This window comes from Gastrolobium bilobum, unplaced genomic scaffold (genome assembly GCF_033153095.1).
Source record: "Gastrolobium bilobum isolate Gb01-03AN ecotype WA unplaced genomic scaffold, APGP_CSIRO_Gbil_v1 utg107878, whole genome shotgun sequence".
Lineage (NCBI taxonomy): Eukaryota > Viridiplantae > Streptophyta > Magnoliopsida > Fabales > Fabaceae > Gastrolobium > Gastrolobium bilobum.
Window position 1 is genome coordinate 12,892 of NW_026897222.1, and position 14,897 is coordinate 27,788.

Genomic DNA, 14,897 nt, shown 5'->3' on the forward strand with positions numbered 1-14,897 from the left:
TTACAATTTGCTGAACTTAATCTCGACCCCATCACCAGGTGCTGGATGGGAAAGATAAATTATATCTTCGTTTGGGTTGAGGAGTTCCCACCTGAATTGAATTCATGAGTGAAAAATACAAATCAAAATGCATATTTGGTATCAAAGTTAAACCAAACTATGTTAACAAGAACTATATATATGATCAAACTTTACTTATATCCTATGGACAAGTGATGAAGCAGAAGTGCGAGTTGAATTCTGGCAAGCGTGTTTCCAGGGCATAGTCTTGGTCCAGAGCCGAAGACTAGGTAAGTTCCAGGCTTTGCAGGCTCCTAAGAATTATAAACAGTCACTTTTGTAAAACAAGGAACTACTGAAAAGGCATTAAATTAATAAAACCCAAGGGAAAAGTTACCATACATTCCATCTATCAGGGTTAAAATACATGGGATCCTCAAAGTTCTCTGCGCTTGTATGAATGTACCGAAACAAGACAATTACTTTCCATCCCTTTGGTATCTTATAACCTACAAATATATTGAGTTTAAAGATAATATTAGTTATTCTTAAAAAATAATAGTAGTAGTAGTTTCAAAATCAATAATTGTTAGGGTCACAAAAATGGCATGGGTTCTCGCACATTATTTATTATTTATTATGGACACTATATTATCACAACAAATTTGGTTTCAACAGATATATAGTTCCAAAACAAATTAATACACTCAAAGAAAATAGAGAATTATGATAACTAGTTAGTTGAATACTAGATTTATGCAAATATATCTCAATAAATTATGACGTTCAAATATCATTATATGACACGTATGCACTTTTATATTTTCTATGGTCAATTAAAATAAAATATTCCTTCTTTATGCCCAAGCGTATATACCTAGTAGTAATTTTCTCAGAAATTGCAACCTTGTACCTTTGTAATCAATTTCTTTGTCAACTTTTCTGAAAGTAAATGCCGCAACATTGGCCATTCTTAGTGCTTCTTCAACGACCTGTGTTCAATTAAATTAATCTAACGAAATTAACCAAGGTTTTTCGATATATATATGTATATGGACTTTACTTTTCTTATGTAGTAGGAGATAAATGATCTTATGTTATGAGACAAATAGAGTGAGGTTCACCAATTTTTTTTTATAAAAAAAAGACACAGCTTTTTATGCGAGTGTATTATGAGAGATAAATTTCATACAACATAAGAGTATAATTTCTATATATATATATATATATATATATATATATAATAACTTTTATTGTAGAAGTTATTATCTTCTTGCAGACACAAAAATCAAAAGATAAAATGAAAGAGGTTAGAGAAATAAAAATGAGCTGAGCCCATCATTTGATCTCTTTGGAAAAATAATAACTTTTCATATATATATATATATATATATATATATGTGGGGTAATTGATTCTAATACAAGAGGACACATTTTTGTCTCCGGCAGCATGCACAAAAATGCTATGGTCCCACTATTTAAAAAGGGAATTAATTTTCTCATTTCATATAAGAAAATTTTCTCATGCTACACTCATAATACATAAGTGGGATTCATAAAAAAGTGAAAAAATAAAAAAGTTAAAATGGGACCCACTCATGTATTGTGAGTGTAGCATGAGAAAATTTTCTCATGTAAAATGAGAAAACTATTTCCCTTTAAAAAATTAAAATAAAGCTGCACAGGTTTTTTATGTCTCGGTAGGAGATATGTTTTTTTTCCGGTAAAGAGGTTAGAAAAATAAAAATGAGCTGGGTCCATCATTTGAATATTCTGCCTCGTGTGTGTATATATATATATATGGGGTAATAACTTGAAGGATAGAAAAATAAAAATGAGCTGGGTCCATCATTTGAATAAAAAAGAGGTTAGAAAAACATATTATCATTTGAAGGATAATAACTTCTCGTGTGTATATATATATATATATATATATATATATATATATATATATATATATAGGGTAATTGATTCTACTGCAAGAGGAGACATTTTTGTCTCTTGCTGCATGTACAAAAATGCTATGATCCCACTATAAAAAAATAAAATAAAGTTGGCATAGTTTTTTATGTCTCAGTAGCAGATATGTTTTTCCCGTGTAACAGGAAAAAAAATATATTCCAACATATGTATATATATATATATATATATATATATATATATATATATTTCAGCAACCAGTAAAAGACCTTTTTTGTGTATTTTAAATTTGAAATATCTTCAGTTGTGATAAAATCCCCCGGACTTTTCTCTTTGAAAGCCATGTTCTCTTCCTGCAAATACAAACAAAATAACAGAGGATTAGATGCACAAGAATTTATTCACTTTAATGAACTATCTGTTTGTAAAACACACAAATACCCTTAGCTTTCTGAGCACATTTGGATTCTTAGCAAGAAGGTAAATAGCCCACATTGATACAAGGGCAGTAGACACATATCCACCAGCCACTAGAGAAACAATGTTGTCTACCACTTCTCTGTCACTCAATCTGTTACCTTCATCATCTTCTATTTGCATCAATCCGTCCATTAGATCAGTTTTTTCAACCCTACGTTTGTTCTTTCTCTTATCTAACTCCATCCAGAAAAAGTCCTCAAGCTTCTTTCTACACTGAAATTTTATGGAACATTGATTATAGAGGAGTCCATTATTATAAAATCAAGGTACTGCTTGTCCATATTGGACTGGATTGAACCTGAAAAGCATGGTGGTAAGGAAAACCAGGCAAATTGATTGGGTAGGCTCTCATTCCTGGAAGTATGCCTTGAAAAAGCTTATCCAATGAATGTAGATGTGGACCTGGCTCCATGCTCACAAATAATTTTCCAATGTTTTCAAATGTCAGCTGCAATCAATAGTGATTCAATTATGATTTTAAACTTTTTAGGTACTCAATGAAAAATTCCATATCGTTATTATGCCAATATATGAGAACACAATAAGTACGCCAATCCTCGCAACCAGCCTAACAGTAGCTAGCTATGACCCAACCTACTCATGTGAGAGTAAGCTTATTATAAATAGTAAAATAGAATAAGTTCAGCCTCTTAAAAAAAAATCTATTTTGAAAGTGGCCATAAATTTTCTTTTACATGTGGTGCCTATAAGTTTACAGGCCAATTTATATCACATTATTTATTTTAAATAAAATTATTATTATTTTAATGATTTTGAATAATAAATAATATTATTAGAATTATATTTTAAGGATTCGTTTTTTCTGCAGTTATTGCAGATAAGTTATCTTCGGTAAGCCCAATACGACATTATTTTGGGACAGAAATCATGGAATTTTTGTTATTTTAATTCATTTCAGGGTTATTATAGTCTTTATAATTATAATTTTTAATCTTTCAATCCTAAAACGACGTCGTTTTAGGAATAAATGCAGATAACTTACCTGCATCATCTGCTCCAGAAATATTTTTCTGATATTTTAATTATTGAATACTTAATAAGCTTAAATAGACTAATAGGAATAGACTTTTATTTTTTAAATATATTCATGACCAAATTTATAATTTGGGTTTAAAGTATTTTGCATAGGTCTGGCCTATTTAACTCAAAGCTCAGCTCAGTCCAATCCATTTACACTCCTACTTCAAACACGCTTACTTCTAGAAACATTAAAAAAAAATAAAAAAAAATCAAACAGACTCCATACCTTTTGAGTTTCAAACTTGGCTTTGATTTTACCCATTTGTGCCCAGGATTGAAGAGTATTGACCATGCCAGGTTGGACAAGAAGAGCGATACGGCGTAGAGCCTCAGGCCGGTTGATAGCATTGGTGACAAAGTTGCGAAGCCGCGCGTGGGACTTCCCATGGACAGCCCCCATGGAAGTTCTGCCCATGAGTTCAACAGATGGCCATTCGTCTACGAACTTGTCCGCTGAATGAAGCACATATTTATTCAATTGTGGTGTGTATACAATTATGGATGGTGACCCAAAGAGGTGCGTCCTGAACATGCCTTCTCCATCGCCATATCTATTTCATTAATTGTTTATCCACAATCATACATATACCATCGTGACAATGAAGGTAAGTTGGTAACAGTTTGAATAGAAACATTCATTCAAATTTTATGCTGCAAGATGCAATAAAGATTCAAATTCCACGTATATTTTGAATATGATAATTTGTGATCAGAGGGCTTGCATAAATCCTCGGTATATATGAATTTAGGAACAAAAATTAATATATTTAAAGGGATTAACATTTCCATCAAGGAGATAAAATTCTTTTATGTAAGCTCAAAATGACATGAATATTTTTTAAAGAATATTTTAATAAAACTCATGATATAAGAGAAAAATAAAATTTTCAAAATACTCTTTATTTTTTCTATGGGAAAAACTATTCTCATGTTACATGAGACAAGTTTTCTCTCCTACATACCCTTCGATAACTGTGCCACATTTTTTTTTTTTCAAGTGGTGGAGCCCAATAATTTGTATCTATGACAAGAGATAACTATCTTCTTTAACATGAGATTAATAAAACCCTTTTTTTATACCCAAAAACAATGTCATTTTGGTATTGTTTGGGATAACTTTATCTCTTGTGATAGGAAAAACAATTTTTTGAAAAGAGTTGTGACTTTTTTTTTTTTTTTTTTGAGTATATATATAAATAAAAGTAGATTATTAGACTTGATTCAGTAAAATAGGCCAAATAATGATCACATAATAAATTTCCTTAAAATTCTTTTAATTACGGTATAATTATATTTTTCCAAACAAAAATTTAATCAAATGCTTAAATATGGGATTAATGTTAAATATCAAGAGTCGAGAGGATTGTGAATAATTTGTGTGTCTCAACTACACGATGAGGTTCTATTATATAACTAGAAGAAAAGAAAATACAAAGAGATATATATGATGTGTGACATTTAAAGTACTATTCTTTTTTTTTTTTTTGGAGATATTTCAATCGGTTCATTGCTTCGTGACTAGTGCAATTCAAGACGAGTCCCGGAATTAAGACTTTAAACCTCTTAAAAATGGTACTTCTAAACTACTATTTACAACATTGATGAAGTGCAAAAACTTACTTGTGTCGTTTAGAGTTGATAAAGTCATCTGGGCGTCGAAGAAATTTGAAGTACCATAGGAAGCTGATCATATCTCCAATGAAAGGGAAGCCCATGTGGCCTGGTGGCAACTTGGTGCCAGAAGCTGAACACTTGATTCTAAGAGGAACAACGTACCAGAGCTCATTCCACCACCACAAAACACTCCCTACCACTCCCAATGTAAACAGACCCAACCACACTAAACTTGAATCCATTAATGTAAATCTTATCTCTCGACTTGTGTAGTTGTGACTCGGTTACTTCATTTACTTTCACCCACGAAATGCTCCCACATGCAGGAATGTGTCGTTCATATAAATAACACTTCTGTTTTGTAGATGCTTTATTCGGAATGGATGATTCCTCCAACTTCAAGGTACAAGTCAAAACAAACGAACCCTAATTGCTCCGCAACAAAGGGAGAATTTTATTCCTTCATTTATTGAATTCAAGATAAAGGACAAAATTGGGGGTACAGAAAATAATTAAAAAAATTGATTGGTTCTCGTATTAAATATTTCTATAATAATATAATAAACAGAAGCTATATCTGGAGCAGAACACTATGATTCCAGCAGGCTAACGTAGGATTTATCACATGACAAGGCAACTACATTAGCTCATGTTGTTGGAATGTATGATGTACTGACACCGATATGAAACACGAAATACGACATAATACTTCGATATGTAAATTACAAAAATATTATATTTCGATATGTTAGAACATGTTTTAAATAATATTTTTAATATATATAATATAATTTGTATTTAATATATATAACAGCTTATGATAAGTCATATAACTAATCAAAATATTTTTTTACTCAAAACTTCTTGGAATTCCTTTAAAAAATTGAAGCATAAATAAATTTTTTATTTTTTAAACCCATACAATGGCACTAGACAACAATTCTAAATAGCCACTTAAGAAGACGACGTTGCCAAGCTATTCAGAAAAAAAGAAAAGAATCGAAACACAACACAACTAGAAAAAAGAGGTAATGGCGTGCAATTGGTCAGTTCAAAAACACATGGATCGCAAAAAATCATCCATAGCCGTAGGTAAGTTTCTATTTCACACTCTAAAGCTTAGAGAGGCGCACGGAACACATGGCCATGAACAAGCAAATTCACCTAAATAGCTAAACATTGTTGACGTCTCAAAAGAAGATACACCCACTTTAGAGTCACAACAACCAGAGTCAACATTGTTAGAATTGGAATCTTCACACAGATGCAAGAGGCAACCACACAAGTATCTATAAAAATTTTCCTTTATAAAACTTGTTTTCTTTCTCTTCGTTGTCTTTATTGTTTAGAAATAATACATCTACTTATAGGAACTGTAGAAAACAGAAACTTAAATCATATTAATACCCATAAAACAGATGTAGAAACCCACACCCATTTAATCAAAACTGCTAAAACAAACGGCTAACTCTTAACCATCATTCATTTCTAAAAATAAAACTTCTAAATCCATTAAATGAAAACGGACATTTAACGTTTATCTAATAACACTCCTCCATAAACTTAAATGCTTCTTCCATCTTTCATGCCAATCATTCTTTTGCAGTTTTCCAGCAGCAACGTCGGTAGTGGTTTTGTGAAAACATCTCCGACTTGGTCTTGACTTGCCACATGTAATAACTCCACATTTCTTTCTTTTACTTGATCCCGAATGAAGAGAAATCAGACGTCAATATGCTTGCTTCTCTCATGACTCACCGGGTTCTTGGCTAACTCTATAGCTGACTTGTTATCAACTCGGATCTCAGTTGGGCTGACTTGTTTTTCCTCCAGCTTGCTTAGTAAGTTCCTGAGCCATACTGCGTGACAAACACACCAAGACGCAGCTACATATTCAGCTTCACAGGTCGACAAAGTCACAATGGATTGCTTCTTCGAAATCCAAGTAAATGTTGTGCTGCCCATGAAGAATACATATCCCGACGTACTCTTTCGATCATCTACATCTCCACACCAGTCACTATAAGTGTACCCAATTAACTTATAATTTTCGGACCTCGAATAGTGAAGTCCCAGTGAAGCTGTCCCTTGTATATACCTCAAGATTCTTTTTTCCGCCTTCCAGTGTGAATAACTCGGCTCCTCCATGAACCGACTTACAATCCCAACACTCAAAGAGAGATTCGGTCTTGTGCATATAAAATAACGAAGACATCCCACCAAACTTCGGTAGTTTCTTGCGTCAACTCGATCTCCACCATCATACTTTGAGAGTTTTGAACCGGGTTCCATAGGAGTTGAAACCGGGTTGCAATCTGCAATCATAAATCTTTTGAGAATGTCCTTTGCATATGCCTCTTGAGAGACAAAAATACCCGAGTTGTCTTGTCTGACTTCCAGACCAAGAAAATATTTCATCAGACCGAGATCTGTCATCTCAAACTCCTTTGTCATTGTTCTTTTGAGTTCTTGTATCATTCCATCATTGTTCCTCATAAAAATGAGGTCATCCACATAAAGAGCCACAAACAATACATCGTCTCCATTTTTCTTTATATAAAGTGCATGTTCATAGGGGCACTGTTCAAAACAGTTTTCTCTGAAATAAGTGTCAATACGAGTATTCCACGCCCGCGGTGCCTGCTTCAACCCGTAAAGAGCCTTCTTCAACCTCAGCACTTTCCTCTCTTCTCCACCTTTCATGTATCCTGGTGGCTGTTCGAGATAGACTTCTTCTTCAAGTACTCCAATCAAGAATGCCGACTTGACACCCATTTGAAATATCTGCCACCTATGTTGTGCTTCTTGTGAAATCAATAGCCGAATTGTCTCCATTCTCGCGACGGGAGCAAATACCTCGTCATAATCAATTCCTGCCTTTTGCTTGTAGCCCTTTGCAACTAGTCGAGCTTTATATCGTTCTATCTCCCCTTGAGCATTCATCTTCTTCTTGAATACCCACTTTACCCCGATGGGCTGACTTCCTCCAGGTAGCTCGGCTAACTCCCACGTGTTATTTCGATCAATGGCTTCTATCTCTTCATCCATGGCGTCTTGCCATTTCTTATCTCGGATGGCTTCTTCAAAGCTTATGTTCTCAGAATCTGCAAGAAGAAAAACAAAATGTACCTCACTTGTTGACTCATATATGTCCTGTATGCTTCACATCCTGGGTTGTCGTACCTCGTCTTCATCATCAGAAGCTTCAGAACTTGCCAGGTTGATAATTTGTGGTGAGATTCTGCCTTCAAAATTTACCTCGGATGAATTGCTCCAGTCCCACTCATTCGCTTCATTGAACCTTACATCTCGGCTCACTACGACCTTCTCGTTGACGGGATCAAACAACTTATACCCCTTTGTTTTTTCATCATATCCCATAAAAACATATTTCCTTCTTTTGTCCTCGAGCTTAGTTCTGAGCTGGTCCGGTACGTGTGCATAGGCTATACTACAAAATACTCTAAGATGAGCCACTGATGGCTTTTGACCGCTCCAAGCTTCCTATGGTGTTTTGACATCTAAACTAGAATGTGGACATCGGTTCTGCACATACACAGCACACTGCACAGCTTCCGCCCAAAACTCTTTCGGCATCTTCTTGTTCTTCAGCATTGACCGAACCATGTCAAGAATAGTCTGGTTCTTCCTTTCAGCCACGCCGTTCTGTTGTGGTGAGTATGGTGCTGTTAAAAACCTCCTTATCCCATGTTCCTCACAAAATGTCATAAATGTTGTCGAGGTATATTCCCCACCTCGGTCAGAACGCACCGACTTGATGAATCTTCCTGTTGCCTTCTCAATCATTACCTTGAACTTTTTGAACACTTCAAACACCTCGGACTTCTCCTTCAGGAAATAAACCTAAGTTTTCTGTGAGAAATCATCAATGAATGAAATAAAATATTTCTTACTGCTAAAGGATTATGGGGTGATTGGACCACACAGGTCACTATGAATCAATTCCAGAGGCTGCTTGGCCCGAAATCTCGCCATCTTTCTGAAACGTGGTCCTAGCATGCTTGCCAAGTACACAACTCTCACAAAAATTTCCTTCATAGTTAATGTCAGGCAGTCCGTCCACCATCTTCTTCTTTGCCAGCTCGATTAGACTACCATAATGTAGGTGACCAAAACGGAGGTGCCAAAGTGACGCCTTGTCTTCCACCTCGGCTTGTAAACAATCGACCCGTACACTTCTCAGGTTCAGTTTGTACATACAATTTCTGCCCATTTCAACTCGAACTATCAGCCGACCTCGCTCATCTTTCAAATACAATACCCGGTCTTTCATCATAACCGAGTAACCTTTCTCCATCAATTGATCAATGCTTGAAATATTGCTTTTTAGGTCGGGTACATGGTACACATCTCGGATTGAGCCAATCAACCCGTCCTTTTGCAGGAAGCATACCGTACCACGGCCTTTTACATCAACCTTCGAGGCATCCCCGAACGAAACATGTCCGGTCTCCACCTTTCTCATCTCCTTGAAGAAATGCTTATGTCCGAACATGTGGTTACTTGCACCCGTGTCAAGATACCATTCCATGTCATCGTCTGAACTTTCTTCATTGTGTGTCATTAACAAAACACCATCCTTCATCTCCCCTTCTGTGGCTAGGTTGGATGTCTCCTCCACCCTTTTCTCTTCTCTGCATTCTCTTGCAAAATGTCCGATCTTGCCACAATTGTAACATTTATCCGAGTTACAATCTTTTGAATAGTGACCATACTTACCACACTTGTAGCACTCAATGTTGGAGTAATACGACCGACCTCCTCTTCGACCTCGTACTCTTCCTCTTCCATCCTTTCTCCTCACTTTGCCCTTCTTGACAACGACCTCTACCACCACGGCCATTTCCACGTCCCCCACAACCACGACCTCTACCTCGAAAGTTTTGAGAATAGAGGGCCTTCTCGTCTTTGATTGATGCCTTGGTTTGAAGCGCTTGCTCAAGTGTCTCTTCCTTCTTCTTCTTCGTACGTTGTTCATGTGCCTCAAGGGAACTATCGAGCTCATCAACAGTGAGCGTTGCTAGATCCCTTGACTCTTCTATGGCACATACGACATTCTCAAAATTGTCGGTTAAAGACCTCAAGATCTTTTCCACCACTCTCGCATCGGCCAGCGCTTCTCCATTCCTGTTTAACTGGTTCACCACGGTTTGAACACGCGTGATGAAGTCGGACACACCTTCCGTCTCCTTCATTTTCATTCCTTCAAACTCACCGCGAAGGGTTTGATGTCGGACTTGCTTAACACGGTCAGCTCCTTTGTAGACATTTGCCAAAATGTCCCACGCTTCTTTTGAAGTTGCAGCACTCACAATCTTCTCAAAGCCTGACTCGTCAACAGCTCGGAACAGCATGTACAATGCCGCCTTGTCTTTTGATCGCGTCTTTTTCAACGCCTTATTTTTAGCTATCGTATAACTTGCGGTAGATGCCAATCTGTGAAACCATCTTGAACTACCTCCCAACTATCTTGGGATCCAAGAAGAGCTTTCATTTGGATGCTCCAATTCTCGTAATTTCCCTTTGTCAATTTAGGCAACGCCATATTACTCTCACTACTCACATTCTCCATAGCTCTGATACCAATTTGTTAGAATTGGAATTTTCACACAGATGCAAGAGACAACCACACAAGTGTATCTATAAAAATTTTCCTTTATAAAACTTGCTTTCTTGCTCTTCGTTGTCTCTATTGTTTAGAAATAATACATCTACTTATAGGAACTGAAGAAAACAGAAACTTAAATCCTAGTAATACCATAAAACAGATACTGTAGAAACCCACACCCATTTGATCAAAACTGCTAAAACAAACGACTAACTCTTAACCATCATTCATTTCTAAAAACAAAACTTCTAAATCCATTAAATGAAAACGGACATTTAACGTTTATCTAATAACAAACATCACAATCACAACAATTTGAAAACGTGGATATATAAGCGGCGACTAGCTAGAAGAGAAATTCGCGGTGCTGAATACTGGTATATCGTTGTTTGTGTGGTTATAAATACGACGAGGCCGTTGGTGACCCTTTATATCTGGTTCAGCCAAGATTTCAGTTTGAGAAGCTACCAGATGATTGGCGTTGCCCAACATGTGGGGCGGCAAAGAGTTTCTACGGTGGCGACTTTTATGTTTTATATTATAATTATTTTACTTTTATAAAAATTTCAAATTTTTTGCATTTCTATCATTTGACCGTATTGGATAAGGTCAAATCGTGTGTTGAGATAGTCAATGTGTCCGAAAAAATTGACCGCGTGTCGGTGTCAGACACACATATTTTTCTTAAAAATGACGTATCGGTGCTTCCTACGTTGGATCCATTCAACATTCTGATGCCTCAACTTTTTATTGCTCATGATCAAGGGTACATGTCAGGCGGGTCCAAAGAGGAGCTCATGGCTAAGGATCACGACTTTCTATTAGGCGGGTTCAGAGGGAGCTAATGACGGGAGACCACCACCAATGAGCTAAGCTTAACCACCCATATCAAATGAGTCCGACACCACATTTCAACCCAAAATCTTAAGACATTGGATTCATGAATCCATCCACTTCACTTAGCTCATTACCAACTAATGTGAGACTCATCACATTTGAATATTCTAATAATCTTCACCGTACCTATATTTTTAATATATGTAATTTGTTATAATTAACCAATCAATGATGTTTCTCCTTAGACTCAATCAACTTTCTTGTTGTAGTATGTATTGTCATGAACTGTCCAACTGAGGCAGGCAGTATATGCTCACTTCCACTCAAAGACTTTCATGGAATAATAAATACATTAGATCTTATTAAAATTTATTAAAAAAAACAATAAAACAGAGATAGCATATGAAAATTTCACCCGTAATATCTTCATTACATGCATGCCCCCTCTTTTTATAGTAGTTACCGATACAGCGACACAATAATTTAAAAATTGCTCTAACAACCAAATAGCAACTCGGTAACAGAGTCATACTGAAAAACTGTCTCGCTAACTACTTACAAGAAAATGACCGTAACATAATATAAGTGTGTTATATGAAAATACGTTAAATTGTGTACGTCATGTTAAAACATTTATTTTCTCCTACCTCCGAATTATTCCTCGCATCTGGTTGACTCTCCCTGTTCACACTCTGCTGATGCAATACAAGTTGTTGGGTTCATTATTTTTATGGACAGCAAGCTTGTCGATAGCTTGAAAGCAGTGGTGGAGAGAGATGTTACTGTACTTTTAGTTATGTTGGAGGTTAAGAGTTTAAGAGATAAGGATTTAGAGTTACTTGAAGTATTACAAAAAGAGACATCAGAATTTGGAATGCTCAATAGTATTACATTCAGTTTAGAAAAATCTAGAGATAATGCAAATTATTGGGCTCCAGTCCATTCGGACTGAAATAATCACGATCTCACTTATTTGACTTGTATATGAACATATTATTGGACTATATTATTAATATATCCAACAATCTTCTCTTATGTTAATCATACAACACAATCCAATATTAGTGTAATATTCAAATAAATATGAATTATTCATATCCAGTCCAAGATAATTAACTCAGATTAATCAAAGAGTTTTGATAGTAAGATATTAAACTTAATCATCATTTGCAATCTAAATAAGTAAATCATCATCATTATGAATCTATTCTGAGATCAACATACCAAAATAATATTTTCAATTTAATATTTAATCTAAACTAATCACAATCTCAACATCAAAAACAAGTTTCAAGATCAGTTCATAATCAACAATATTAATAAAATAAAGATAGCAAAATGTAAGTCTCAAATAAATAGACTCCATCAAAATAGGCAATAGTAGGTAAACTGTCAAGTCCCCACACACTCCGAGTGATATATTCATTCATCAAGCAGGTCATCTTGGTCAATATCCCACTTATTAAGCTCTCCCCCATATCTGTCATCCCCCATACAATATCAAATATGAATTTCATATTATCATGAGTTCAATTAATTGAATAATCTATGGAACCAATGCACTCCATGAAAAGAATATAAAGGTTCAACGGTTTCGATGATAACAAACAAGCATGGAAAGAAAGCTTCAAGGAGCAACCATAAAAAAGAAGTCTAAACAAGATCAAGACTCAAGCTTCAAGAGACGTCACTAAGTCCAAACTCAGAGTATTATACTGTAGGACTTAGGATTATTTGTAAATTGATTCTTTACAAGAATGAAGCTCAAAGTTTTTTTTTTAAATACATGCATTAAATCATCGTTTGACATTCAAATACATTCTTAACATGAAAACATACTTTTCAATGTTCATAAAATGTTCAAACAATATTTGAAAATGATGTGAATCAAGAGAAAACCATTTTAGGGCGAAAACCAACCTTTCAACAGGTTGGTAATCGATTACCAAACAATGGTAATCGATTACCAAACAATGGTAATCGATTACCCTTCATGGTAATCGATTACCCACTCAATGGTAATCGATTACCTACTGTACAGAGACAAAAATAACGGCTATAAAACGGCTAGTTTGCGAAAATGAGTAGGAAAAAGGCCATGGGGCCCTCTATAAATAGAGACTACTATTCCCATTGATGGGACACACTTATTGATCATCATTACTCATTAATTCTCATCCTATCTTGCCTTATTCTTGTCTTCTTGATCATAAATCCTATTTGAGTTTTATTCTTGTAAGAGTGTCATATACCCTTGTTCTTCAACTTGTGTTATTTGTACTTTGAGAGTACTTAGCCATTATTAAACACCTTCCTTGATTACTTGAGTAGCTAGGGGAGTGAACCCTACACACTTGAAAGGTCACCAAATTCCTAAGAAAATTTGGAGTGAAAAAGTGTAAGGCATCAAGAGCCCGAAGTCTTGAAAAGTTGTAGTGGTTTGTCAAGCACCCTCAAGCTTGATAGTTAGTGAAAAGAATTGATCGAGCGGCTTCAGTCTGGACGTAGGTCACGGTGGTGGTGACCGAACCAGGATACATCTAGTTTGCAATCTCTCTAACCTTAATCTCTTTATTTAAGTATTGAAATTGCATCTTAGATTGTCTTTATATATTCACTTGCTTACTTTGTTGATCACTACACTTGCTTTTACTATTAGACACTTCTTTATTAAATCACTTTATTGAAGAAATAGTCTGTAAAACATCAAAGGAGGTACTTTGCGAAAAGATTTTGTAAAACTCAATTCACCCCCCCTCTTGAGTATTGAAGCCACCTGTCCAACAAGTGGTATCAGAGCTTGAACTCTTGTATAAAGAGCTTAACCGCTTCAAGAGAAGGGATGAGTTCTTTGAACCATGATATGCCCCTTGAGGGATCATCTAGTACTAGACCTCCATTTTTCAATGGCGTCGATTATTCCTATTGGAAGAGTCGAATGAAAATATTTATTCAATCTAATGATTTAAAAGTATGGAGTGTAGTTGAAAAAGGGTATACACCACCTACTATAAAAAATGAGAAAGATGAAGATATTCCTAAAGATATAGATAATTACACCGAAGATGAAATTAAGAAAGGAAATTGGAATGCTAGAGTTCATAACTTGATTACAAATGCCTTAGGTCGTGATGAATACTTTCGTGTTTCAAATTGTAAGAATGCTAAGGAAATGTGGGATATTCTTCAAATAACCCATGAAGGAACTAGTGATGTTAAATTTACAAAATTAAATGCACTCACTAGAGAATTTGAAATGTTTGAAATTCATGAAAATGAAAGTATTCAAAGTATGCAAAAAAGATTCACACACCTTGTCACTCATCTAAATGCTTTGGATAAATCTTTTACTAACCTTGAGTTAATTGCTAAGGTA

The 14,897-nt window shown here is 35.3% G+C and overlaps 1 protein-coding gene across 1 annotated transcript; it reads right to left on the reverse strand.

Moving 5' to 3' along the window:
• On the reverse strand, nucleotides 1–5,297 carry LOC133304942 (ent-kaurenoic acid oxidase 2-like). The gene is made up of 9 exons (XM_061505029.1): nucleotides 5,062–5,297; nucleotides 3,668–3,992; nucleotides 2,699–2,848; nucleotides 2,362–2,613; nucleotides 2,190–2,273; nucleotides 914–992; nucleotides 403–509; nucleotides 196–314; nucleotides 1–91 (listed from the first exon to the last, which is right to left on the reverse strand). The coding sequence occupies exons 1-9, from the start codon at nucleotides 5,295–5,297 to the stop codon at nucleotides 1–3; spliced, it is 1,443 nt and encodes a 480-aa protein (XP_061361013.1).
• Between the last annotated feature and the right edge of the window lie 9,600 nt (nucleotides 5,298–14,897).

Excerpts from the sequence above, each read along its gene's own strand:
- LOC133304942 (XM_061505029.1), bottom strand. The coding sequence starts at position 5,297 with ATGGATTCAAGTTTAGTGTGGTTGGGTCTGTTTACATTGGGAGTGGTA. Across the intron at positions 2,274-2,361 it reads ATGTGCTCAGAAAGCTAAGG|GAAGAGAACATGGCTTTCAA; the intron begins GTATTTGTGTGT and ends TTGTATTTGCAG. Across the intron at positions 92-195 it reads CACTTGTCCATAGGATATAA|GTGGGAACTCCTCAACCCAA; the intron begins GTAAAGTTTGAT and ends AATTCAATTCAG.